The sequence below is a fragment of the Bos taurus genome, chromosome 20, assembly GCF_002263795.3.
Source record: "Bos taurus isolate L1 Dominette 01449 registration number 42190680 breed Hereford chromosome 20, ARS-UCD2.0, whole genome shotgun sequence".
Lineage (NCBI taxonomy): Eukaryota > Metazoa > Chordata > Mammalia > Artiodactyla > Bovidae > Bos > Bos taurus.
In genome coordinates this window covers 23,396,043-23,421,650 of record NC_037347.1, presented here as the reverse complement: position 1 = coordinate 23,421,650, position 25,608 = coordinate 23,396,043, and the positions used below count along the sequence as shown (strand labels likewise).

At 37.3% G+C, this 25,608-nt stretch overlaps 1 protein-coding gene across 6 annotated transcripts in view; it reads left to right on the top strand.

Moving 5' to 3' along the window:
- DDX4 (DEAD-box helicase 4) overlaps positions 1-25,608 on the top strand; it is a 66,419-nt gene that overhangs the window by 3,022 nt on the left and 37,789 nt on the right. For 4 of the 6 annotated variants that reach the window (NR_103807.1, XM_024981227.2, XM_059878678.1 and 1 more), the window contains 2 exon segments: positions 5,396-5,456; positions 21,242-21,319. Coding sequence is in view for 5 of the 6 variants with exons in the window: in XM_024981227.2 (XP_024836995.1) it covers positions 5,396-5,456; positions 21,242-21,319 (139 nt within the window). In the remaining variant the exon portion in view is untranslated. 6 annotated transcript variants of the gene reach the window in all.

The window sequence follows — 25,608 nt, the reverse complement described above, 5'->3', positions numbered from 1 at the left end:
TGTTTGCTTGTCTTCGTTGAATAAGCTGTGTAGAAGCTAATGAACATATGACATTTTTATGTAGGAGAAATCTGAGGTCTTTTCTTCAGCCTGTTTTCTTTTAAAGGCACCATTTGATTGGTTGGTCTAATTGGGTTTCTGTTTCAAGAAGTGACTGGGTTTCCCTTTTGTTCAATTTGTATTGGCTGTGACATCATCTTGGATTGGTAATAATATCTGTGATCAGCCTTTTCTTAATTTAAAAAATTGGGAGTATATTTGATTTACAATGTTGTGTTTCTGCTGTACAGCAAAATAGGTCAGTTATACATACACATATATTCATTTTTTATTTTGTATTCTTAATATAGGTCTTTAAAAAGTATTGAATAGAATTCCCTGTGCTATGCAGGAGGTTCTTATTATGTGATAAGCCTTTTCTGAGTGCTTCTAAGGATCCTTCTAAGGAGATTTAGTATTAACACAAACTTACATAATTTTGAACTAACAGGTTGCTCTTCTGGTAGATTTTAGAACTTCCCAATGCTAGTTTTTGAAGTGAATGTACCATGCGGGGATAGAATAATAAAAAAATGTGAGGTTGAGAAATATTTGGTAATCTAGCAGTTACAGTAGTCCAGAAATGGTTAGGCATTTGCACATTGTGTGCACACTTGTTGGGATGAGAGATGAAATGGATGAGCGTGATGAGTGTAAAAGTATACTGGGTTTGCTTGCTAGTTGTAATATTTCTTACTAAATGACTGATGAGTCTACACACTCATCTCTTCTGTCTGATCTTTTTGCCATTTTTCTGGTGTATTTCAGAAGGCATATACTCTTGTAATTAAAGTGGAAACTGCTCAAGATAATTAGTCCATCCACAATTATTATTTTGAAATTTATAATGTTTGAAATAATGTTAAGTTTTAAAATTTATAAATTGGTTCACTTGGATGAGTAAAGAGGTTATAAAAGTTTTATAGCTAAGTGTTCTAAAAATAGGTAACGTTAAGACCTAAGACTCATTCAACAAGTTTTTTTGAGCCTTATTAGATGCTGGAGCTAGTGGTGAACATGATAGATAAGGGGCTTGCTGGCATGGATGTTGTATTTTACTGGAGGAGACAGAATAAGCACATTAAAAATCACATACTAATAGTAAAAAGTATTAAATAATAATTTAATAATAATAGTAATAAGAGAATCAGGAAACTCTCTGTGTGAGGGAGAGAGGAAGAGTATTGGTATGGGTAGATTTAGATCATGTGGAGGGGAAAATATTCCTTGAGACTATGACTCATGAGCTGGAGACCTGAAAGAGTCCCAGTAACACATGATGTGCAAAGATCCTGAAGAGGAAACAAACTTGGGGTATCAGGACAACAGGAAGAAGTACAATGTATTAGTTGTCTATAGATGCTGTAACCAATTATCACAAACTAGATAGCTTACAGTAACAGAAAAATTTCTCTTATAGTTCTGGAGGCCAGAAGTTAGAAACCATGGTCTCAGCAGTGCTATTTTCCTTCAGTAGGCTCTTGGAGAGAATCCATGCTTCTTCCAACTTCTGGTGGTTATAGGCAGCCTTGGCTTGTGGCTGCATCTCTTTCTGTTGTCTTCACTTGGCCTTCTCTGTGTTTGTGTTAATACCCTTGGCCTTTCATAAGGACACTTGTGATGACATTTAGGACCCACTTGGATAATCCAGGGTAATCTCTTCATTTCAAAATTCTTAGTTATATTGGCTAGAACTTTTTTTTTCCAAATAATATAACACATATTTCAGAAATTAGGGCTTGATATCATTGAGTGTGATATCATTGAGTGGACATTATTCAATCTCCTATAGCTAGTATAGAGCTATTTGAAATCCTAAAAGATGATGCTGTGAAAGTGCTGCACTCAATATGCCAGCAAATTTGGAAAACTCAGCAGTGGCCATAGGACTGGAAAAGGTCAGTTTTCATTCCATTCCCAAAGAAAGGCAATGACAAAAAACTACCACAGAGTTGCACTCATCTCATGCTCTAGCAGAGTAATGCTCAGAATTTTCAAAGCTAGGCTTCAACATAAACTGAGAACTTCCAGATGTTCAAGCTGGATTTAGAAAAGGCAGAGGAACCAGAGATCAAATTGCCAACATCCGCTGGATCATAGCAAAAGCAAGAGAATTCCAAAAAAACACCTACTTCTGCCTCACTGACTATGCTAAAGCTTTTGACTGTGTGGATCACTTCAAACTGTGTAAAATTCTTAAAGAGATGGAAATACCAGACCACCTGACCTGCCTCCTGAGAAACCTGTATGCAAGGCCAGAAGCAACAGTTAGAACTGGACATGAAACAATGGTTTGGTTCCAAATTGGGAAAGGAGTACGTCAACGCTGTATATTGTCACCCTGCTTATTTAACTTATATGCAGAGTACATCATGTGAAATGCCAGGCTGAATGTAGCACAAGCTGGAATCGAGATTCCCAGGAGAAATATCAATAACCTCAGATATGCAGATGATATCAGCCTTATGGTCGAAAGCTAAGAGGAACTAAAGAGCCTCTTGATGAAAATGAATGAGGAGAGTGAAAAGGCTGGCTTAAAATTTAACATTCAAAAAACGAAGATCATGGTATCTGGTCTCATCACTTTGTGGCAAATAGATGGGGAAACAATGGAAACAGTGAGAGACCATTTTTTTGGGGTTCTAGAATCACTGCAGATGGTGACTGCAGCCATGAAATTAAAAGATGCTTGTTCCTTGGAAGAAAAGCTATGACCATCCTAGACAGTATATTAAAAAGTAGAGACATTACTTTGTCAACAAAGATCCATCTAGACAAAGCTGTGGTTTTTTGAATAGTCATGTATGGGTGTGAAGTTGGACCGTAAAGAAGGCCAAGTGCCAAGGATTGATCCTTTTGAACTGTGATGTTGGAGAAGACTCTTGAGAGTCCCTTGGACTGCTAGGAGATCAAACCTGTCAATCCTAAAGGAAATCAGTCCTGAATATTTTGGCTACCTGATTTGAAGAGCAGACTCATTAGAAAATACCCTGATGCTGGGAAAGACTGATGGCAGGAGGAGACGGGGATGACAGAGGATGAGATGGTTGGATGGCATCATGTGACTCAATGGACATGACTTTGAACAACCTCTGGAAGATGGTAAAGGAGAGGGATGCCTGTTGTGCTGCAGTCCATGGGATCGCAAAGAGTCGGGCATGACTGAGTGAGCAACAACAAATATCGAGTATGGCTAAACTATAGTAAGATGGAAGATTTATAGTAAATGAAATCTGAGAGGGAAAGAGAAAAGGAAGAGAGGGAGAGGACCCTGGAGATAGAGGTGGACATATAGTTGATAGAACTAGATGGGCTGGATATGGGGAATGCAAGAGAGAGTGATGCTAAGTTTTTTTACTGAAGCAAGTAGATAGATGATGGTGCTCTTTATTGAAATGGAGATGATCCAGTTTGGCAGGGAAAAAAATCAAGAATTCTGTATTTGCAGTGTTCAATTTCAGAGGCCTAAGAAAAGGGTACCCTACTCCAGTACTCTGGCCTGGAATATCCCATGGATGGAGGAGCCTGGTGGGCTGCAGTCCATGGGGTCGCTAAGAGTCAGACACGACTGAGCGACTTCACTTTCACTTTCCACTTTCATGCATTGGAGGAGGAAATGGCAACCCACTCCAGTATTCTTGGCTGGAGAATCCCAGGGATGGGGGAGCCTGCTGGGCTACCGTCTAAGGGGTCGCACAGAGTCGGACACGACTCAAGCGACTTAGCAGCAGCAGCAGCAAGAAAAGATTTAAGTAAGGATACTAGTCAGTAGTTGTTGTTTAGGAGAGGGATCAGAGCTGTAGGTACAAATTTGGGATTTATCTATTTTAATAGGATTTAAATCTGTGAAAGTGGGTAAAGTTGGATGGAATAAAACAGAGAGCTCTGCCATGAACTGTGGGACACTTTGACTTTAAAGGTACGTTAGCTGGGGAGCTGGCAAAGGAGACTGTGGAGGGAATGGCTATGGGGCAAGAGGAAAATCTGGGAAGTATGTGTTCCCTAAGCCAGAGAGGGAAGTAGATAGTCTGTTGTTTCAAATGCTGCTGAGAGCTCTGGCAGGATGAAGCTTAAAAGTAGTAATTTTATTACATAATATGCTTACTATAAGCTTTTTGAGTGCAGAGGTGAGGATGGAGGCTAGCAAGAGTAGCTTGAAGGAAATATGGAATGTGAGAAAATAGAGGCAGCAAATGTAGACAAAATTTTTTGCCTACAATGGAGCAGATAAATGCTTATTTCTTATTTATTTCTTATAAAAATTACCTTATTTTTAAGGTAATGAAAAATGTTAAGGATTTTTATGATGAAAGATGAATTCTATTGAAACAAAATTTTTTTTTTTTCCAAAATTTTCCTTAGAATGTATGTGGGATGTTAAATTCCATCTTCTGAAGATTGTTTGGTAATAATAATTTTTCAGTTGTTTGGTACCAGGGTGTTTCATTACTTTTTATCAGTTATATGAAGCTGAATGTTATAACACTTATAAAACTAGCCCCTTTGGGGGCTCTATTCATCCAGTAGTATTTTGGATACTAGAAAAGAGAAAGTCTTCAGTGTTTCACTTTAAATCGGGAAAGCTAGATTACTTTTCTTGTTTGTCTTATTGTCTATGGTAATCATAAATTGGAACTTTTTACTGTAGCAGTTATCAAAATCCCAAGCCATTTCAAGGATTTTATTGTATGTTTTTAGTAAGTTAGAAAAATAGTTGAATGTCTTTTGAGCTTTATAAAGGTAGTTTTTAAAGTCAGTGTCTTTTGTGAAAGAAATTTGGGAGCAAAAGTATTACCTGAAGATGTTAATACCTACCTTGGTGCACTCCCTCCAGCTTTAGGTTTATTTAAAGAAACTTATTTGACAAAAAAATCGTAATTTTTCTAATTCAGTCAGTTAATTGAAGTGTTATCTGTAAACTTTAGGTCACTTTTTGTGCTTAAATTATTGAATTTGATTTTGAAGAATTTCAGAGCTCTGTTCAAAAGTTTTGCATTTAGTATCAGAAACTTGTTTGAGAGGAAGCAGACTGTTACATACCTAGATGAATTGAGGATGGCTTTTTTCCAATAAAACTTTATTTATAAAAACTGGTGGCCCACCAGATTTGGCTTGTGGCTATAGTTTGCTGACCATTGTTTTAAGTGATATATTAGTATGCTATACATACAATTTTAAAGTGAAGGTGTTTTAGAGTAGTTAATAAAGGAACATGCAGTGACCCAGGAAATCTTACATTCTTTAATTGTTTTGTTCTGGACAAAACCCAGTTGTTAAAACTTTCTAGTATTTATGAGATAGATTACTCATTTTTATTATTCAAAGTAGAAAACTAATCTTTTCTTTTTTCTTACAGGATAGGTATTCTTCTGGAGCAAATGGAGACACTTTTAACAGGACTCCGGCTTCATCGTCAGGTATGTGTTAAGGCAAAAATGCAGAACTGTTTTTAGGTTAAGGGCTTCATGCATTGGATGAGAAGCAGACTAGTAGATACCTTGTCAAGGATGTCTTTAAAATTTTCTAGTGAGACATTCCGGAGAAGGCAATGGCAACCCACTGCAGTACTCTTGCCTGGAAAATCCCATGGGCAGAGGAGCCTGGTAGGCTGCCGTCTATGCGGTCACTAAGAGTCGGACATGACTGAGCGACTTCACTTTCACTTTTCACTTCATGCATTGGAGAAGGAAATGGCAACCCATTCCAGTGTTCTTGCCTGGAGAATCCCAGGGATGGGGGAGCCTGCTGGGCTGCCGTCTATGGGGTCGCAGAGTCGGACACGACTGAAGCGACTTAGCAGCAGCAGCAGTGAGACATTCTGGCTTGAATATTTTGGGTTGGGAGCCTCTTAGAATTAAAGGAAGGGAGAGAAGAAAGAGTGTAGTATTACAGAGTGTATCCTTTGATTTAGTGGGTTTGCTGTAAAACCTTTGCCCAGCCTGGAAGTTGCATGTTTGGCTTTCAGGCTGCTATGGGAATTGTCAGGATTCCTGATATGAGGCAGTAGGAGAGTAGACTCAGGTGTTGAAGCAGGTTACAGTGATGGTGACTTGTCAGGATAACAACTATTTAAACCAAACTCATATCAAATTAATATGCATAAATCCCTTGCATTTCTATACACTAACAATGAGAAAATAGATACAGAAATTAAGGAAACAACCCCATTCACCATTATGTCAAAAAGAATAAAATACTTAGGAATAAATTTACCTCAGGAAACAAAAGACCTATATTTAGAAAACTGTAAAACACTGATGACAGAAATCAAAGATGACAGAAATAGATGGAGACATATACCATGTTCATGGATTGGAAGAATCAACATAGTGAAAATGAGTGTACTACCCAAAGCTATCTGTAGATCCAATACAATCCCTATCAAGCCACCAATAGCTTTTTTCACAAAACTAGAACAATTAATTTCACAATTTGTATGGAAACACAAAAAACCTCAAATAGCCAAAGCAATCTTGAGAAAGAAGAATGGAACTGGAGGAATCAACCTGCCTGACTTCAGACTATACTATAAAGCTACAGTTGTCAAGACAGTATGGTACTGGCACAAAAACAGAAATACAGATCAATGGAACAAAATAGAAAGCCCAGAGATAAATCCGTGCACCTGTAGACACCTTATCTTTGACAAAGGAGACAAAAATATACAATGGAGAAAAGACAGTCTCTTTAACAGGTGGTGCTGGGAAAACTGGTCAACCACCTATAAAAGAATGAAACTAGAACACCTAACACCATAAACAAAAATAAACTCAAAATAAATTAAAGATCTAAATATAAAACCAGAAACTAAAACTCCTAGAGGAAAACATAGGCAGAACACTCTCTGACATAAATCACAACATGATCCCTCTGTGACCCACCTCCCAGAGTAATGGAAATAAAAGCAAAAATAAACAAATGGGACCTAATTAAACTTAAAAGCTTTTGTACAACGAAGGAAACTATAAGCAAGTTGAAAAGACAGCCTTCAGAATGGGAGAAAATAATAGCAAACAAAGCAACTGATAATCTCAAAAATATACAAGCAGCTCAATACCAGAAAAATAAATGACCCAATCAAAAAATGGGCCAAAGAACTAAACAGACATTTCTCCAAAGAAGACATACAAATGGCTAACAAAGACATGAAAAGATGCTCAGCATCACTTATCAGAGAAATGCAAATCAAAACCACAATGAGGTACCATCTCACGCTGGTCAGAATGGCTGCTATCAAAAAGTCTACGAACAGTAAATGCTGGAGAAGGTGCGGAGAAAAGGGAACCCTCTTACACTGTTGGTAGGAATGCAAACTAGTACAGCAACTATGGAGAACAGTATGGAGATTCCTTAAAAAACTGGAAATAGAACTGCCATATGACCCAGCAGTCCCACTGCTGGGCATACACACTGAGGAAACCAGAATTGAAAGAGACACGTGTACCCCAATGTTCATTGCAACACTGTTTACAGTAGCTAGGACATGGAGGCAACCTAGATGTCCATCCGCAGATGAATGGATAAGAAAGTTGTGATATGTATGCACAATGGAATATTACTCAGCTATAAAAATAACATACTTGAGTCAGTTCTAATGAGGTGGATGAAACTGGAGCCTATACAGAGTGAAGTAAGTCAGAAGGAAAAACACCAATACAGTATATTAATGCATATATATGGTGGAATTTAGAAAGATGGTAACAGTGACCCTATATGTAAGACAGCAAAAGAGACAGATATAAAGTACAGGCTTTTGGACTCTGTGGGAGAAGGCGAGGGTAGGATGATTTTAGAGAATAGCATTGAAACGTGTATATTACCATATGTGAAATAGATGACCAGTCCAAGTTCAATGCATGAAACAGGGCACTCAAAGCTGGTGCACTGGGACAACCCAGAGGGATGGGATGGGGAGGTAGGTGGGAGGAGGGTTTGGAACAGGGGGACACTTGTACACTCGTGGCTGACTGATGTCAGTGTATGGCAGAACCCACCACAATATTGTACTTAAATTGATGCTTTTGAACTGTGGTGTTGGAGAAGACTCTTGAGAGTACCTTGGACTGCAAGGAGATCCAGCCAGTCCATTCTGAAGGAGATCAGCCCTGGGATTTCTTTGGAAGGAATGATGCTAAAGCTGAAACTCCAGTACTTTGGCCACCTCATGCGAAGAGTTGACTCATTGGAAAAGACTCTGATGCTAGGAGGGATTGGGGGCAGGAGGAGACAGAGGATGAGATGGTTGGATGGCATCATCGACTCGGTGGACGTGAGTTTGAATGAACTCCGGGAGTTGGTAATGGACAGGGAGGCCTGGCTGGCTGCAGTTCATGGGGTTGCAAAGAGTCGGACACGACTGAGCGACTGATCTGATCTGATCCAATTAAATAAATTAATTAAAAAGTAAAATATTTAATTAAAAGATAATATGAGCCTCTTTGGGATCTGAAAACTAACTTAGGGAGGTCCTTGGCAAATAAGAGAAACAAATCAAGATAAGGGAGCTGTTGTTTTTCCCGTCACTTGTCTCCATTTTGTTCACCTACATTTTTTTATAAAGTTGAGAAGATAGCTGTAAGTGGTAGGACCTGGGCTAGAAAATTAAACTCATGACAGTAGTCTTTGATTTTGTTGAAGTTCACAGCAGGCTGATATGCTACTTCTAGTATTTTTTCAGTTAAGAAATACATGTAGCAACGAAATTTACTGTATTAACCATTTTTAAATGTACTGTTCAAGTGATATTATGTACCTTCATGTTGCTGTGCAGCCATGACCACCATCTACCTCTGAAACTTTTTCACCTTCCCAAACTGAAATTTCATACCCAGTAAACAATAACTCAACAATCACTCCTCTCCTCAGCTCTTGGCAACCATTGTTTACTTTCTATGAATTTAAGTTACTATGAATTTTCTGAGTCTCTGTGACCTTGAGTAACTACTTCTTTTAAGTCTTACTCTCATGCAAGAAAGGGGCTTTCTTGGTGGCTCAGTGATACAGAATCCACCTGCCAATGCAGGAGATGTGTGTTTGATTCCAAGTCAGGAAAATCCTCTGGAGAAGGAAATGGCAACCCACTCCAGTATTCTTGCTTGGGGAATCCCATGGACAGAGGAGCCTGGTGGGATATACAGCCCACGGAGTTGCAAAAGAGTCGGACGTGACTTTGGGACTAAAACAACAACTAATGTAAGAAAGAGGGCCTGGTGACACCAGGTAGTTTCATTTCTCTCATCAAAAATTTGTGAATGAAGTAAAACATTTTTATAGTTAAGGGAGCTACTGACTCACTGAAGCCTGTCCTAATGTGAAAAAACCTGTGGAGAGGTAGTTTATAAAATGTAAAAGGTGGTGGGTTGTTGAGAGATTTCGTCAGGTTAAAGCAAATTTAATTCCCATGTTCACCTTAAGTTCAGAGTAATCCTCTTGATAGAAGGAAGTCAAGTTTAGATGAAATATTTTTGTTGTTGTCAAGATACACTTATCTTTTGTAAACTTTTAAATGCAGCAGTTTAATGTAGAATATCCTGATTCTCAAAAGTTTATGAAATTGCTGCCTGCTGAAACCCCAGGAAAAGGCTAATAACCATGTGTAGGTACTTGAAGTATTCAAAGAAGAAAATTGGGTGAAAGTATTCTATACTTAACATATCTATATGCATAGATCATTGTGTAATCAAAAGAAACCTTGTTCTGTGAGGTGTCAAAGATAACTTTCATAAAGGAATGAAAGTTTGAATCTATAGTACATTAAGGTGTAACGTTGTAGTGAAGTCATCAATAAGCTAGATTGAAATGGCCACCAGCTAAAAATGTGGACTTTTCTTAGCATTAGATCTTGAATGTTCAGACTAATGAAGTAAAATCAATAATGAAAAATATAGCTTGCTTATTTACCTTCTGAATAATAAGTACTTTGGTATCTCTATTTTTTTTTTTAGTATATTTCTTTTATTTATTTTTTAAATTTAAATTTATTTATTTTAATTAGAGGCTAATTACTTTACAATATTGTATTGGTTTTGCCATACATCAACATGAATCCGCCACGGGTGTACACATGTTCCCAATCCTGAACCCCCCTCCCTCCTCCCTCCCCATACCATCCATCTGGGTCATCCCAGTGCACCAGCCCCAAGCATCCTGTATCCTGCATCGAACCTGGACTGGCAATTCGTTTCTTATATGATATTATACATGTTTCAATGCCATTCTCCCAAATCATCCCCCCTCCCTCTTTTTTAATTGATTTCTTTTTCATGAAAATAGATTTTCTTATTACAGAAATACATACCAGGGCAATGAATGCTATCCTAAGTTACTATCTAAATATTCTTATTGCAAAAAAACAAAAAAAAAGAAAAAACTTAAATATAGTGGTGAAAAGAAAGAAAATAATCTGAAATCTTGACTTCCAGGTTTAACCACTTTTGTTAAACTCTGTTTTGTTAAAGTCTGTTGACTCTGATATTTTAGATTTCTTTCTTTTTAAAAAAAAAAAAATTTACTTATTTGAGTCTGCTCTGTTGCAGCGTGCGAGCTTCTCTCTAGTTGAGACGTGTAGGCTCAGTAGCTTTTTTGCCCTGTGTCACGTGGGATCTTAATTCCCCAACCAAGGATCGAACCTGTCACCTCCATTGGAAGGCAGATTCTTTTTATTATTATTATTTATTTTAATTGGAATCTAATTACTTTACAGTATTGTGGTTTTTGCCACACAAAATACCAGACCACCAGGTTCATCTGTATTGCCAATTATTGTAGTTCATTTATAATTATACTCTGTTGTGTGGATATACCATATATTTAATACTCTGTAATACAGTATAGAACACAATATATGTAAAACTCTGTTGTGTGACTGTACCACATATTTGAATTCTTTTTTTAATGTACATTTGAGTTGCTTCCTTTTTTGTTGTTATGAGCAAAGCTACCATGAACATCTCTTATTTTCCCTTGTTTGCTAAATATATGGTTTAGGTTATGAATGGTGTTGAATTGTATTATGTACTTTAATCTGTGGAGATATACTTTTTAATCTGTTAATGTTAATTAATTACCTTTTTAGATGTTCTGATGATAAACACCCTTGCATACTGGAGTAAACTCAACTTGGTCATACTGTTGTACCTGTTCAGTTTACTATTGGGATTGATTTGCTAATATGTATTTTTGAGATTTTATATCTGCCTGCTGCTGCCAAGTTGCTTCAGTCGTGTCCGACTCTGTGTGACCCCATGGACTGCAGCCTACCAGGCTTCTCTGTCCATGGGATTCTCCAGGCAAGAACACTGGAGTGGGTTGCCATTTCCTTCTCCATTTTATATCTACTCATGAGTAAAAGAGGTTTAATTTTCTTCTGTCTTGTCATATCATAATTACTATGGCCTTGTGGAATGAATTGGGGAATAATTCCTCTTTCTATTTTCTGGGAGAATTGTATAATGTTGGAATGATTTGTTCTTTGAGAGTTCGCTAGAGCTCACCTGTGAAACTACATTTAAATAGGTTTGATACAGAGATTTGAGTACTGGTTCACTTTCTGTAGGACAGTTTTTGTTTTTGTTTTCTTGAGTCAGTTTTGGTGAATCAGAACTTTGCTGTTTGTCTTTTTTAGATTTCAGATGTAAGTGATATATTTGTCTTCATTTTTCTGACTTGCTTCACTTAGTATGTTATTCTCTGGGTCTGCCTATGTTGCTTCAAATGGCATTATTTGTCTTTTTTTAATGACTGAGCAGTATTCCATTGTGTGTGTGTGTACATATTCTTTGTCCTTTCCTCTGTTGCTGGGCATTTAGATTTCTTCCATATCTTGGTTATTGTAAATAGTGCTTCTGTTAACATTGGGGTACATAGGGGTGTATGTATCTTTTCAAATTAGAGTTTTCTCCAGGTATATGCCCAGGAGTGAGATTGCCAGATCATATAGTAACTTAGTTTTTTAAAGAACCTCTGTAACGTATGGAGGTTTTCCATAGTGGCTGCACCAGTTTACATTCCCACCAACAGTGTAGGAGGGTTCCTTTTTCTCCACACTCTCTTCAGGATTTATAATTTTATGACAAACCCACAGCCAACATAGTGGTTTATTTTCAGGACCTTTTAGTGATAGCCATTCTGACTGATATGAGGTTATGCCTCATTGTAGTTTTGATTTGCATTTCTCTGATAGTTAGCAGTGTTGAGCATCTTTTCATGTGCCTGTTGGCTATCTGCATGTCTTCTTTGCAGAAATGTTTGTTTAGGTGTTCAGCCCATTTTGTAATTGGGCTGTTTGTTTCTTTTGTTATTGAGCTGTTTGTACATTTTTGAAATTAATCCCTTCTTGGTCCTTCTCTCAGTCTGTAGTGTGTCTTTTAATTTTTTTTTTTTTTTATGGTTTCCTTTGGCGTGCAAAAGCCTGTAAGTTTTGATTAGGTCCCATTTGCTAGTTTTTGTTTTTATTTCTGTTGCCTTGGGAGAGTAACCTAGGAGAACATTGGGTAAGATTTATTTCAGAGAATGTTTTGCCTTTCTTCTCTTTTAGGAGTTTTTAATGTGATTTTAAAAAGAATTTTCATTACTTTTCCCTTTCTGATATTTCATTGTACGTGTTAAAAAATGCAACAGATTTCTGTATGGTAATCTTGTATCCTGCTACCTTGCTGATTTTATCAGTTCTAGTAGTTTTTGTGTGGAGTTTTTAGGGTTTTCTATATATATTATCATGCCATCTGCATATAATGACAGTATTACCTCTTCCTTTCCAGTTTGGACATCTTTTATTTTTCTTATCTCATTGCTGTGGCTAGGACTTCCAATACTATGTTGAATGGAAATGGTGAGAGTGGGCATACTTGTTTCAGATTTTAGTAGGAAGGCTTTCAACTTTTTGCTTTTGAGTACTATGTTGGCTGTGGGTTTGTCACAAATAGTTTTTATTATGCTTGGATATGTTCCCTCCATATCCACTTTGGTAAGAATTTTTATCATGAATGGGTGTTGAATTGTAGCAAATGCTTTTTCTGCATCTGTTGAGGTGATATGTGGTTTTTGTCTTTTGTCAATATGGTGTATGTGTTGAACCATTCTTTTGACCCTGTGATGAAACCAGCTTAATCATGGTGTATGACTTTTTATGTGTTGGGTTTGATTTGCTAATACTTCCTTGAGAATTTTTGCATCTATATTCACCAGAGGTACTGGCCTGTAATTTTCTTTTTTGGTAATGTCTTTGCCTGGTATCAGGGTGATGGTGATGTCATAGAATCACTTTGGGAGTGTTCCTTCTCAGTCTTACAGAAAAGTTTGAGAAGGATTGGTTCAAGTTTTTCTTTGTATGTTTGGTAGAATTTTCCATTTAAGCCATCCAGTTCTGAACATTTGTAGGGAACTTTCTTTTTTTTTTTTAGTAATATTTTGGTCCCTATACTTTAAAAAAATTTTAAATTTAGTTTTTAATTGAAGGATATTTGCTTTATAGAATTGTGTTGGTTTCTGCCCAACATCAACATGCATCAGCTATAGGTATACATATATCCACTCCTATTTGAACCTCCCTCCCAATCCCATTCCTCTAGGTAGTTACAGAGCCCCAGTTTGAGTTCCCTGAGTCATACAGCAAATTCCTATTGACTGTCTATTTTACGTAATGGTAATGTAAGTTTCCATGTTACTGTCTCCATACATCCCACCCTCTCCTTCCTCCCCATATCCATGTCCATAAATCTGTTCTCTATGTCTGTGTCTCCATTGCTGCCCCAAATAATTTCATCAGTACCATCTTTCTAGATTCCATGTATATGCATTAGTATAAAATATTTGTTTTTCTCTGTCAAACTTACTTCACACTGTATAATAGACTCTAGGTTCATCCACCTCATTAGAATTGGCTCAAATGTGCTTCTTTCTGTTGCAGGGAGTTTTTAAATTACAGTTTCTATTTCACTTCTAGTGATCAGTCTGTTCAGATTATCTGTTTCTTCTTGCTTCAGTTTTGGTAGGCTGTATGTTTCTAAAAACTTGTCCATTTTTTCTAGATTGTTTAATTTATTGGCATATAATTGTCCATAGTATTCTCTTATGGTTTTTTGTATTTCTGCAGTATTGGTTGGTATATTTCCCCTTTCATTTCTTGTTTTATTTCTGTCCTCTCTCTCTCTTGTTCTTGGTGAGCCTGGCCAGAGATTGTGCACTTTGTCATTTCAAAAAACCAGGTCTCAGTTTTATTGATTTTTTTTTCCTATTTCTTAATATCTATTTTAATTTATTTCCTCTTTGATTTTTATTAAATCTCTCTTCCTTCTGACTTTAGCTTTTGTTTGTTCTTCTGTTTCTAATTCTTTAGGTAATAGGTTAGGTTACTTGTTTGAGAGTTTTTCTTGTTTTGTGAGGAAGGCCTGTATCACTGTAAACTTCCCTCAAAGGACTGCTTTTCCTGTATCCCATAGATTTTGTATATAGTTATGTTTTCATTGTCATTTGTCTCAGGGTATTTTTAAAATTTCCTCTTTGATCTCGTTGATCCATTTTTTTTTTCTTAAGTAGCATGTTGTTTAGTCTCTGAATAATCACTTTTTTTCTTGTTTCTCAGTGGTTGATTTCTGACTTCATGCCATTGTGGTCAGAAGAGATGTTTAAAATAATTTCTGTCCTTTAAAATTTGTTGAGGCTTATTTTGTATCCTTCAGTTCAGTTCAGTCACTCAGTTGTGTCCTGACTCTTTGCAACCCGTGAATTGCAGCACCCCAGGCCTCCCTGTCCATCACCAACTCCTGGAGTTCACTCAAACTCACGTCCATTGAGTCAGTGATGCCATCCAGCCATCTCATCCTCTGTCGTCCCCTTCTCCTCCTGCCCCCAATCCCTCCCAGCATCAGAGTCTTTTCCAATGAGTCAACTCTTCGCATGAGGTGGCCTACTATGGGTCTAACCTAGAGAATGTTTTAATTGAAAAGGATGTGTAATTGAAAAGAATGTGTAGTATGTGTATTTGGGGGATGTAATGTGACTGATTTCAAATCAGGAAAGGAGTACGTCAAGGCTGTATATTGTCACCCTGCTTATTTAACTTACACCCTGCTTATTTAACTTACACCCTGCTTATTTAACTTTTATGCAGAGTACATCATGTGAAATGCCAAGCTGGATGAAGCACAAGCTGGAATCAAGATTGCCAGGAGAAATATCAATAACCTCAGATATGCAGATGACACAACCTTATGGCAGAAAGCAAAGAACTAAAGAGCCTCTTGAAAGTGAAAGAGGAGAGTGAAAAAGTTGGCTTAAAACTCAATATTCAGAAAACGAAGATCATGGCATCCAGTCCCATCACTTCATGGCAAATAGATGGGAAAACAGTGGAAACAGTGAGAGCCTTTATTTTGGGGGGCTCCAAAATCACTGCAGATGGTGACTGAAGCCATGAATTAAAAGAGACGCTTGCTCCTTGGAAGGAAAGTTATGACCAACCTAGACAGCATATTAAAAAGCAGAGACATTACTTTGCCAGCAAAGGTCTGTCTAGTCAGAGCCATGGTTTTTCCAGTAGTCATGTATGGATGTGAGAGTTGGACCATAAAGAAAGCTTAGCGCCAAGGATTGATGCTTTTGAACTGTGGTGTCAGACTCACAAAGAGTCTGAGCATGAATGTCCTGAAAATACCAATTAAGTCTAACTGTTCTAATACGTCATTTAGGACCTCTGTTGCCTTATTGATTTTCTGTCTGGAAGATTTGTCTACTGATGTCAGTGAGGTGTTAAAGTCTCTATTATTGTATTCCGATCCATTTCTCCCTTTAGGTCTGTTAGTATTTGTTTTCTATATTTCGGTTCAGTTCAGTTGCTGCTGAGTTGTGTCCGACTCTTTGTGACCCCATGGACTGCAGCATGCCAGGCTTCCCTGTCCATCACCAACTCCCAGAGCTTACTCAAAGTCATGTCCATCGATCAGTGATCCCATCCAATCATCTCATCCTCTGTCATACCCTTCTCCTCCTGTCTTCAATCTTGCTCAGCATCAGGATCTTTTCAAATGTCAGTTCTTCGCATCAAGTGGCCAAAGTATTGGAGTTTCAGCTTCAGCATCCTTCCAATGAATATTCAGGAATGCTTTCCATTAGGATTGACTGGTTGGATCTCCTTGTAGTCCAAGGGACTCTGAAGAGTCTTCTCCAAAACCCCAGTTCAAAAACATCAATTCTTCGGCACTCAGCTTTCTTTATAGCCCAGCTCTTACATCCATACATGACTGCTGGAAAAACCATAGCTTTGACTAGATGGACTTTTGTTGGCAAATTAATGTCTCTGCTTTTTAATATGCTGTCTAGGTTGGTCATTGGCTTTTCTTCCAAGAAACAAACATTTTTTCATTTCATGGCTGCAGTCACCATCTGCCATGATTTTGGAGCCCCCCAAAATAAAGGCTGTCAGTGTTTCCATTATTTCCCCGTCTATTTGCCATGAAGTGATGGGACTGGATGCCATGGTCTTCGTTTTCTGAATATTGAATTTGAAGCCACTTTTTCCACTGTCCTCTTTGATTCTCATCAAGAGGCTCTTTAGTTCTTCTTTGCTTCCTGCCATAAGCGTGGTGTCATCTGCATATCTTAGGTTATTGATATTTCTCCTGGCAATCTTGATTCCAGCTTGTGCTTCATCCAGCCTGGCATTTCGCATGATGTACTCTGCATATAAGTTAAATAAGCAGGGTGACAATATACAGCCTTGATGTACTCTTTTTCCTATTTGGAACCAGTCTTTTGTTCCATGTCCAGTTCTAATTGTTGCTTCTTGACCTGGAAATAGATTTCTCAGGAGACAGGTCAGGTGGTCTGGTATTCCCATCTCATTAAGAATTTTCCATAGTTTGTTGAGATCTACACAGTCAAAGGCTTTGGCCTAGTCAATAAAGCAGAAGTAGATATTTTTCTTGAACTCACATGCTTTTTCAATGATCTTGAGTTATTGGCAATTTGAATATTGGCAATTTGAATATTGGCAATTTGATCTTGGGTCCCTCTGCCTTTTCTAAATCCAGCTTGAACATCTGTAAGTTCATGGTTCATGTACTGTTGAAGCCTGGCTTGGAGAATTTTGAGCATTACTTTGCTAGCATGTGAGATGAGTGCAGTTGTGCAGTAGTTTGAACATTCTTTGGTATTGCCTTTCTTGTGGATTGGAATGAAAATTGACCTTTTCCAGTCCTGTGGCCACTGCTGAGTCTTCAAAATTTGCTGGCATGTTGAGTGCAACACTTTTCACAGCATCATCTTTTAGGATTTTAAATAGCTCAACTGGAATTCCATCACCTCTACTAGCTTTGTTCATAGTGATGCTTCCTAAGGCCCACTTGACTTCACGTTCCACTCTAGGTGAGTGATTACACCATCGTGATTATCTGGGTCGTGAAGATCTTTTTTGTATATAGTTCTGTGTATTTGCCACCTCTTCTTAATATCTCTGCTTCTTTTAGGTCCATACTATTTCTGTCCTTTATCGAGCCCATCTTTGCATGAACTGTTCCCTTTAGTATCACTCATTTTCTTGAAGAGATCTCTAGTCTTGCCCATTCTGTTGTTTTCCTCTATCTCTTTGCACTGATCACTGAGGAAGGCTTTCTTCTCTCTCTGTGCTATTCTTTGGAACTCTGCATTCAAATGGGTTTATCTTTCCTTTTCTCCTTTTTCTTTCACTTCTCTTCTCAGCTATTTGTAAGGCCTCCTAAGACAACCATTTTGCCTTTTTCCATTTCTTTTTCTTGGAGATGGTCTTGATCACTGCCTTTTGTACTATGTCAGGAACCTCCATCCATAGTTCTTCAGGCACTCCGTTAGATCTAATCCCTTGAATGTATTTCTCACTTCCACTCTATAATCATAAGGGATTTGATTTAGGTCATACCTGAAGGCTCTAGTGGTTTTCCCTGCTTTCTTCAGTTTCAGTCTGAATTTGGCAGTAACAAGTTTATGATCTGAGCCACAGTCAGCTCCTGGTCTTGTTTTTGCTGACTGTATAGAGTTCTCCATGTTTGTCTGCAAAGAGTATAATATTTTTATATACTTATATGTTTTTACATTTATAAGTATTTTAAATATTTAAATATAATTTTAAATATAAAAATTTATATTTATAAATATGTATATATTTATATAAATTTAGATGCTCCTATATTGAGTGCGTATGTGTCATTGAATGTAATATCCTCTTCATGTATTGATTCTTTTATCATTATGTAGTGTCTTTCTTTAGCCTTTTTATGGCTTTTGTTTGGATATCTGTTTTGTTTATATGAGTGTTGCATCCCCCACTTTATTGTCATTTTCATTTGCATGAAATACCTTTTTCCATCTCCGTACTTTCCGTCCTTTGTCCTGGAGTGTCTCATTGGTTTCTTAAAAGAACTAGGTTTTGGCTTTATTGAGCCACTATTATATTTCTGTTTCCTCTTGCATTATTTGTTGTTTTTAACATTTTTTTAAAGATATATTTATTTTTATTTATGTATGGCTGTACTGGGTCTTCATTGCTCTGCACAGGCCTTCTCCACTTGTGGTAAGTGGGGGCTACTCTTGATGCAGTGCATGGGCTTCTCATTCCAGTGGTTTCTCTTGTTGTGGACCACAGGCTGTTGATGCATGGGCTTCAGTAGTTGCAACTCATGGGCTCTAGAGCTGGCTCAGTAGTTGTGGCGCACAGGCTTAGTTGTCCCCCCTCATGTGGGATCTTCCTGAACCAGGGATTGAACCTGTGTCTCCTGCATTAGTGGATTCTTTACCACTGAGCCACCAGGGAGGTCTGCTCTTACCTCTTTTTTTTCTCCTTTATTCTTGTGTGATTTATTTTGTTGTTTTTCTAACGTTCTTACTAGTTGAGATGGATGTTTACCTAATTAATTTTCAGTTCTTATTGTATAAAAATTTAATTTCTGATATATATCATTTTATCATACAATTCTAAGTATTTCTAAAGTTCCATTGTAATTTTTCTTCTTTGAACTGTTTTGTATAGAAGTGTTTTAAAAATATATTTCCAAATGTAAGAGAATTTTAAAATTGTATAATTGAGTTACACTATCATATTAATTTTCAGTATATATAGTGATTTGCTATTTTTATAGACTATACACCATACAGAGTTAGTATAAAATATTGACTATACTCCTTGTGCTGTATATTACATCCCTGTAGTTCCTTGTAACTAGTAGTTTGTACCTCTTACCTCCCCTTCACCTATTTCATACCTTCCTCACCCTTCTCCCATGTGGCAAACCACTACTTCGTTTTCTATATCTGTTCATCTTTTCTGTTTTTGTATATCTGTGGACATGTTTTATTTTTTAGATTCCACATATAAGCAAAAATATACAGTATTTGTCTTCTAGTAACTTTTAATTTGATTGCATTGCAATTACAGAATTTTGTGTATGTGATACTGGTTTTTGAAATTGTTGAATTTACATTTTGGCCTTCCATGTGGTTGGTTTTTATGAACATTCTATTGAAGAATGTCACTTGTTTGGTGTTTTTAGTTCTGTGGATTTTTACAGTGTTCTGTGGATGATTGTAATTTATCTGTTCTCCTTTGACTGTTTTTCTTGGCTGTTATAGACAGTGCTTATCAAAACATTTTTATGTGTATCTGTGTTACCGTGTGAGTATATCCACAGGAAAAATTATACTAGTATATTTTCAAAAAGTATTTTCTTTTAAAATTAGGATCAAGATTGATCTAGTTTATAGTTTCAGTGTTGTATATGATTCTGCTTGTTTCCCTATGTCCTTGACTAGTCTTGGTATTAAAAAAAATATTTATTGGAATATAGTTGCTTTACAATGTTATGTTAGTTTCTACTGTACAGTGAAGTGAACCAGTTATATATATATATATTTCCACTTGTTTGGATTTCCTTTCCATAGAGCAATGAGTTCCCTATGCTATATAGTAGGATTTTCATTAGTTACCTATTTTACACATAGCATCAATAGTATATATACATGAATCCCAGTCTTCAGTTCATCCTTCCCCCCACCCCTGCCTCTTGGTATCCATATATTTGTTTTCTATGTTTGTGTCTCTATTTCTGCTTTGCAAATAGGTTCATCTATACCATTTTTCTAGATTCCACATTTATGCATTAATATATGATATTTGTTTTTATGACTATTCATTCTCTATGACAGTCTCTAGGTACATCCATGTCTCTACAAGTGACCCAATTTCATTCCTTTTTATGGCCGAGTAATATTCTATTGTCTGTGTGTACCACATCTTCTTTATTCATTTCCTCTGTTGATGGAACTTTTGCTTGCTTCCCTGTCCTGGCTTTTGTAAATAGTGCTGCAGTGAACATTGGGGTGCATGTGTCCTTATGAATTATGTTTTTCTCTGGGTGTATGCCCAGTGTTGGGATTGCTGGCTCATATGGTCCTTATGTTTTTAGTAGTTTTTAGGAACCTCCATATTGTTCTCCATAGTGCCTGTATCAATTTACCTTCCCACCAACAGTGTAAGAGGATCTCTTTTCTCCCCACACTCTCCAGTATTTGTTGTTTGTAGACTTTTTGATGTTGGCCATCCTGACTTGTGTGAGATGATACCTCATTGTAGTTTTGATTAGCATTTCTCTAATAATTAGTGATGCTGAGCATCTTTTCATGTGTTTGTTGGCCATCTGTATGTTGTCTTTGGAGAAATGTCTGGTCTTCTGGTGGTGGTTTAGTCACTAAGTCATGTCCAAGTCATGTCCAACTCTTGCAACCCCATGGGCTGTAACCTGTCCATGGTATTCTCCAGGCAAGAATACTGAAATAGGTTGCCATTTATTTCTTCAGAGGATCTTCCCAGCCCAGAGATCTAACCTAGGTCTCCTTCATTGCAGGCAGACTCTTTACCAACATAGCTATGAGGAAAGCCCATTTAGGTCTTCTGCTAGATTTGTATTAGCAAACTGTTCAAGTCAGTCATGGTTGGGAAAAGTACATTCTTCTTTTGATTTTCAGTGTCTTTAATTATGACTGAGAGTCAGCATTTTTTTTCTTTTGGAGGACTACCTATTCTTATAGCCCATTTTTCTACTAGTCTACTCATCTTTCTTATTGCTATGTAAAATTCCTCCTATGCCATGTGCACGGCACATTTAGATGGTTTAAAGCTTACTTACCACCAGGATAGTTTTTTGTTATTTTGACTTGCTTCACATGTTACTTACTTTAGAAATGGGTGATGGATCATCTCGAAGAGATCATTTCATGAGAAGTGGATTTGCCTCTGGGAGGAGTTTGGGAAACAGAGGTAAGTATCTTTCTTTAATCATCTATTATAATAGCTGAATAGTGGAATGAATAGAGGCTTTTATGGTTGTTTCAGTTCAGTTCAGTCACTCAGTCGTGTCCTGACTCTTTGCGACCCCATGAATCGCAGCACGCCAGGCCTTCCTGTCCATCACCAACTCCTGGAGTTTACCCAAACTCATGTCCATCGAGTCGGTGATGCCATCCAGCCATTTCATCCTCTGTCGTCACCTTCTCCTCTTGCCCGCAATCCCTCCCAGCATCAGGGTCTTTGCCAATGAGTCAGCTCTTCGCATGAGGTGGCCAAAGTACTGGAGTTTCAGCTTCAACATCATTCCTTCCAAAGAACACCCAGGGCTGATCTCCTTTAGGATGGACTGGTTGGATCTCCTTGCAGTCCCAGGGACTCTCAAGAGTCTTCTCCAACACCACAGTTCAAAAGCATTAATTCTTTGGCTCTCAGCTTTCTTCACAGTCCAACTCTCACATCCATACATGACCACTGGAAAAACTATAGCCTTGACTAGATGGACCTTTGTTGGCAAAGTAATGTCTCTGCTTTTGAATATGCTATCTAGGTTGGTCATAACTTTCCTTCCAAGGAGTAAGTGTCTTTTAATTTCACAGCTGCAGTCACCATCTGCAGTGATTTTGGAACCCCCAGAAATAAAGTCTGCCACTGTTTCCACTGTTTCCCCATCTATTTCCCATGAAGTGATGGGACCAGATGCCATGATCTTTGTTTTCTGAGTGTTGAGCTTTATGCCAACTTTTCACTCTCCTCTTCCACTTTCATCAAGAGGCTTCACTTTCATCAAGAGGCTTTTGAGTTCCTCTTCACTTTCTGCCATAAGGGTGGTGTCATCTGCATATCTGAGGTTATTGATATTTCTCCCGGCAATCTTGATTCCAGCTTGTGCTTCTTCCAGTCCAGCGTTTCTCATGATGTACTCTGCATATAAGTTAAACAACCAGGTGACGATATACAGCCTTGATGTTCTCCTTTTCCTATTTGGAACCAGTCTGTTGTTCCATGTCCAGTTCTAACTGTTGCTTCCTGACCTGCATATAGGTTTCTCAAGAGGCAGTTTAGTGCAAGGTAAATCTGATATAACTTAGTGTATAGTAGACTTTGTTGGGATGATGAATTTTTTTTTCAATACCAGTATTCTTTTCACTGTTTTACTTTTTAAGATAGTAGAAAATAGTTGAATTGATTAGATGGGTAGATTGATTAAAGAGAGTTGCTTCCTAGAGCAGCTTCCTAGAGCTTCTGCTTAATGTGTTGATGGTTTTTGTTCCCATTTGGCATGGGAGGAATGAGAGAAACTCCAGAGACTAGAATGTGAAGGACCTCTTTCTTAAGTTTTATGTTTCTCATGAAAATGCAGTATGTGAAACAGTTCTGTTAGCTCGCTAGTATTAAGAGGTTGTTTTTTCAAAATTCAAAGTTTTTATTGTCACTTTTAGAACAACCAGCACTAGATTTGACAGAAAATGACCCAGCAAAATACTTTCCTCCATTCCATTTTTAGATTTGTTGTTAAAATGCTGAAAATATTCTCACTGTATTTTAGTATAGTGCAACAAAATATTATTAGAACCTCAAATGGTCATATGAATTTTTAAATAAATTTCTTTTATGGGATGCCGTAAGCTAAGGTTAATAGTTTTAAATATACATGATACTTATTCTTGAATTTATTAAATGTTAGTTTTTGAAAAACTTTGGTATTTCTATATGTTTTTATTCATTGGCAACTGAAAGTTGGTCTATGGTATTTCATTTGCTACTTGGAAAACTTAATTTTTTAAGATAGAGTTAACATAAGTGTGAATTTTATGCTTTGACATATTCTACTAATGAAATTTGTTGAAGATACATATATATTTTTTTTGTTTTTAAGCCTGCATATTAAGTAAGAAGCATTAATGTTTTGGACCATGTAGTTGTACTTAGAGAGTCAAGTGTGTATTTTGTTTGCTACTACTAAGAAGTAACAAATACCTTAATATGACACTCAGGGAACTACTTAATATTTGGATATATTTTAAAATCCTAATTTAGAATGATATTTTTTGATACAGACTTCTAAACATTGTTGAATAGAGCCTTTTTAAATGAGAAAACCATCACTGAGATTTTACTATGAATTGTTATATTGTAGATTTAAATACATTAAATTTCTGATCAAAACTCTCTGTGAACATTGATACTTTAAAAAGTTATTTTTGAAAAATCTGAAAAAGGATGAATATATGTATATGTAAACTGAATCACTTTGTATACCTGAAACTAACACAAAATTGTAAATTAACTGTACTCCGATAATATTTAAGAAAAGAAAAAAGTTATCTTTAATACTGCATATAATCCTGGAAATTTATAGAAGAACCACACCTATCCCAAATGATTCAGTTTAACATTCTAGTTCGTTTCAATCTCTATGGTATTTTTTTTCACAACTTGGATATATCTAGTAACGTGGTTCTAAAATTGACTTTTAATTACCTAACATATATATTGACTAGCTTTTTATCTTCTGTGAAGTATGGCCTGAAAAGCCTTAGCTTTCTGAATCACATGCTTTTTTAGCATCTGATAAAAATACTGATAGTTGCATATACACAGTTTTACATGTGGCATTAGGAGTTTCACAGATCTCTTAGCTCCTCTGTATTAGGATATTACAGATGTAGGGAAGATAATTTGTGAAAGTAACAAGATAATGATAATTATCCCAGTGATAATTTAAAGTGGCTATTTATAATGTTTTGGGTGCTTAAGTTTATGTTTTAAATAACTGTGCTGCTTAGCATAGAAACTCTGCCCTCAAAATTCTTAATTTAGTGGTAGAGAAGCACATGGAAAGAAATATTGCTTAAAAAGAGATACACATAGTATGCTGTGGGAATGTGATTGATGAATTGATTACAGTTGGAGGACTGAAGGAGGACTTCACAGAAGAGGTGGGTTTTGAATCAGGCTTTTGAAGAGTGAAAAGAATTTTGCTAGGAAAAATAGGAAAGCAAGGAATGTCATGCTGAAGGAATAGCATGTAGGAAATAGAATATATTAGAAGTTCACAGTGTGGAGTATGGGAAGTTGTTTTACGAGTTAAAATGTTGGGTGTTCAGAGTTGTATCAGTCAGTTCAGTTCAGTTCAGTCGCTCAGTCGTGTCCGACTCTTTGCGACCCCATGAATCACAGCACACCAGGCCTCCCTGTCCATCACCAGCTCCCGGAGTTCACTGAGACTCACGTCCATCGAGTCAGTGATGCCATCCAGCCATCTCATCCTCTGTCATCCCCTTCTCCTCCTGCCCCCAATATCTCAGAGTTATATAGTGGGATATTGCCGGGGTCCAGCCCCGGTGGATCCAGGGAATTTGAAGCGGGGACGGCGTTGGCGAGGATCAGGAAACAACTGCTTAATTAAACTTTAATTAAGGATATAAAGAGTAATGGAATAAGGATAGCTCAGTGAGGAAATTCAGTGGAGAAAAGAGGCTGAATAATTCAGCCAGAAGGTAAGAGAAAGAACGACATGGTGAGACCAAGTTTCGGTGAACAAGGCCCGCACTTTATTTTCCAAAGTAGTTTTTATAAGTTATGCATAGAGGATAATGGGGGAAGGGGTAGAGTCATGCAGCAAGCCAGGCTTTCTTCCTGCAAACTTATCATATGCAAAAGCTTAGGTGATTTGCATCATCTTCTGGCCCGGAGGCCTGTTAACATTTTAAGACCCTTTCTTCAGAAAACTTATTTTTCTCTAAAGGTGACTGGTCAGGAGCCACCCTCCAAAAGCATTAGATAAAGTTGCATTCCTACAGAGCAAAGGTGTGGTGGGCTATAACAAGAAAAAGAATTAACTCAAGGGTCCCAGGTTACAAACATTAAAGCTACTACTTACACCAATTATATTAATCAATACACTGCCAGGGACACAGCAGGTAAGGGATATGGAAACTTAACAGCAAACATTGGCCCAACAAGTGAAAAACCCTTCACCAATACAATTTCTAATCAATCTTTTAACTACTCAAAGGAATCTGTGTTTAGACAGTTTAGAACATCTCCTGCCTCTCACAGTTGGGAGGCTCTGAACAATCACATGTTGCCGGAAAAAACCTATTCATGCAGGCTAGAGGACTTCCAAAGGAGTTTGTAGGTTAAACACTGTCACACCCAGGAATTATTAACTGGAGCTGTAAGCTAACTCTTTTTTCAGAGAGGTAGTGGGGGACAGCCCCCCGTAAAGTCAGAGGTGTAGGTGAAAGCACAAAGCA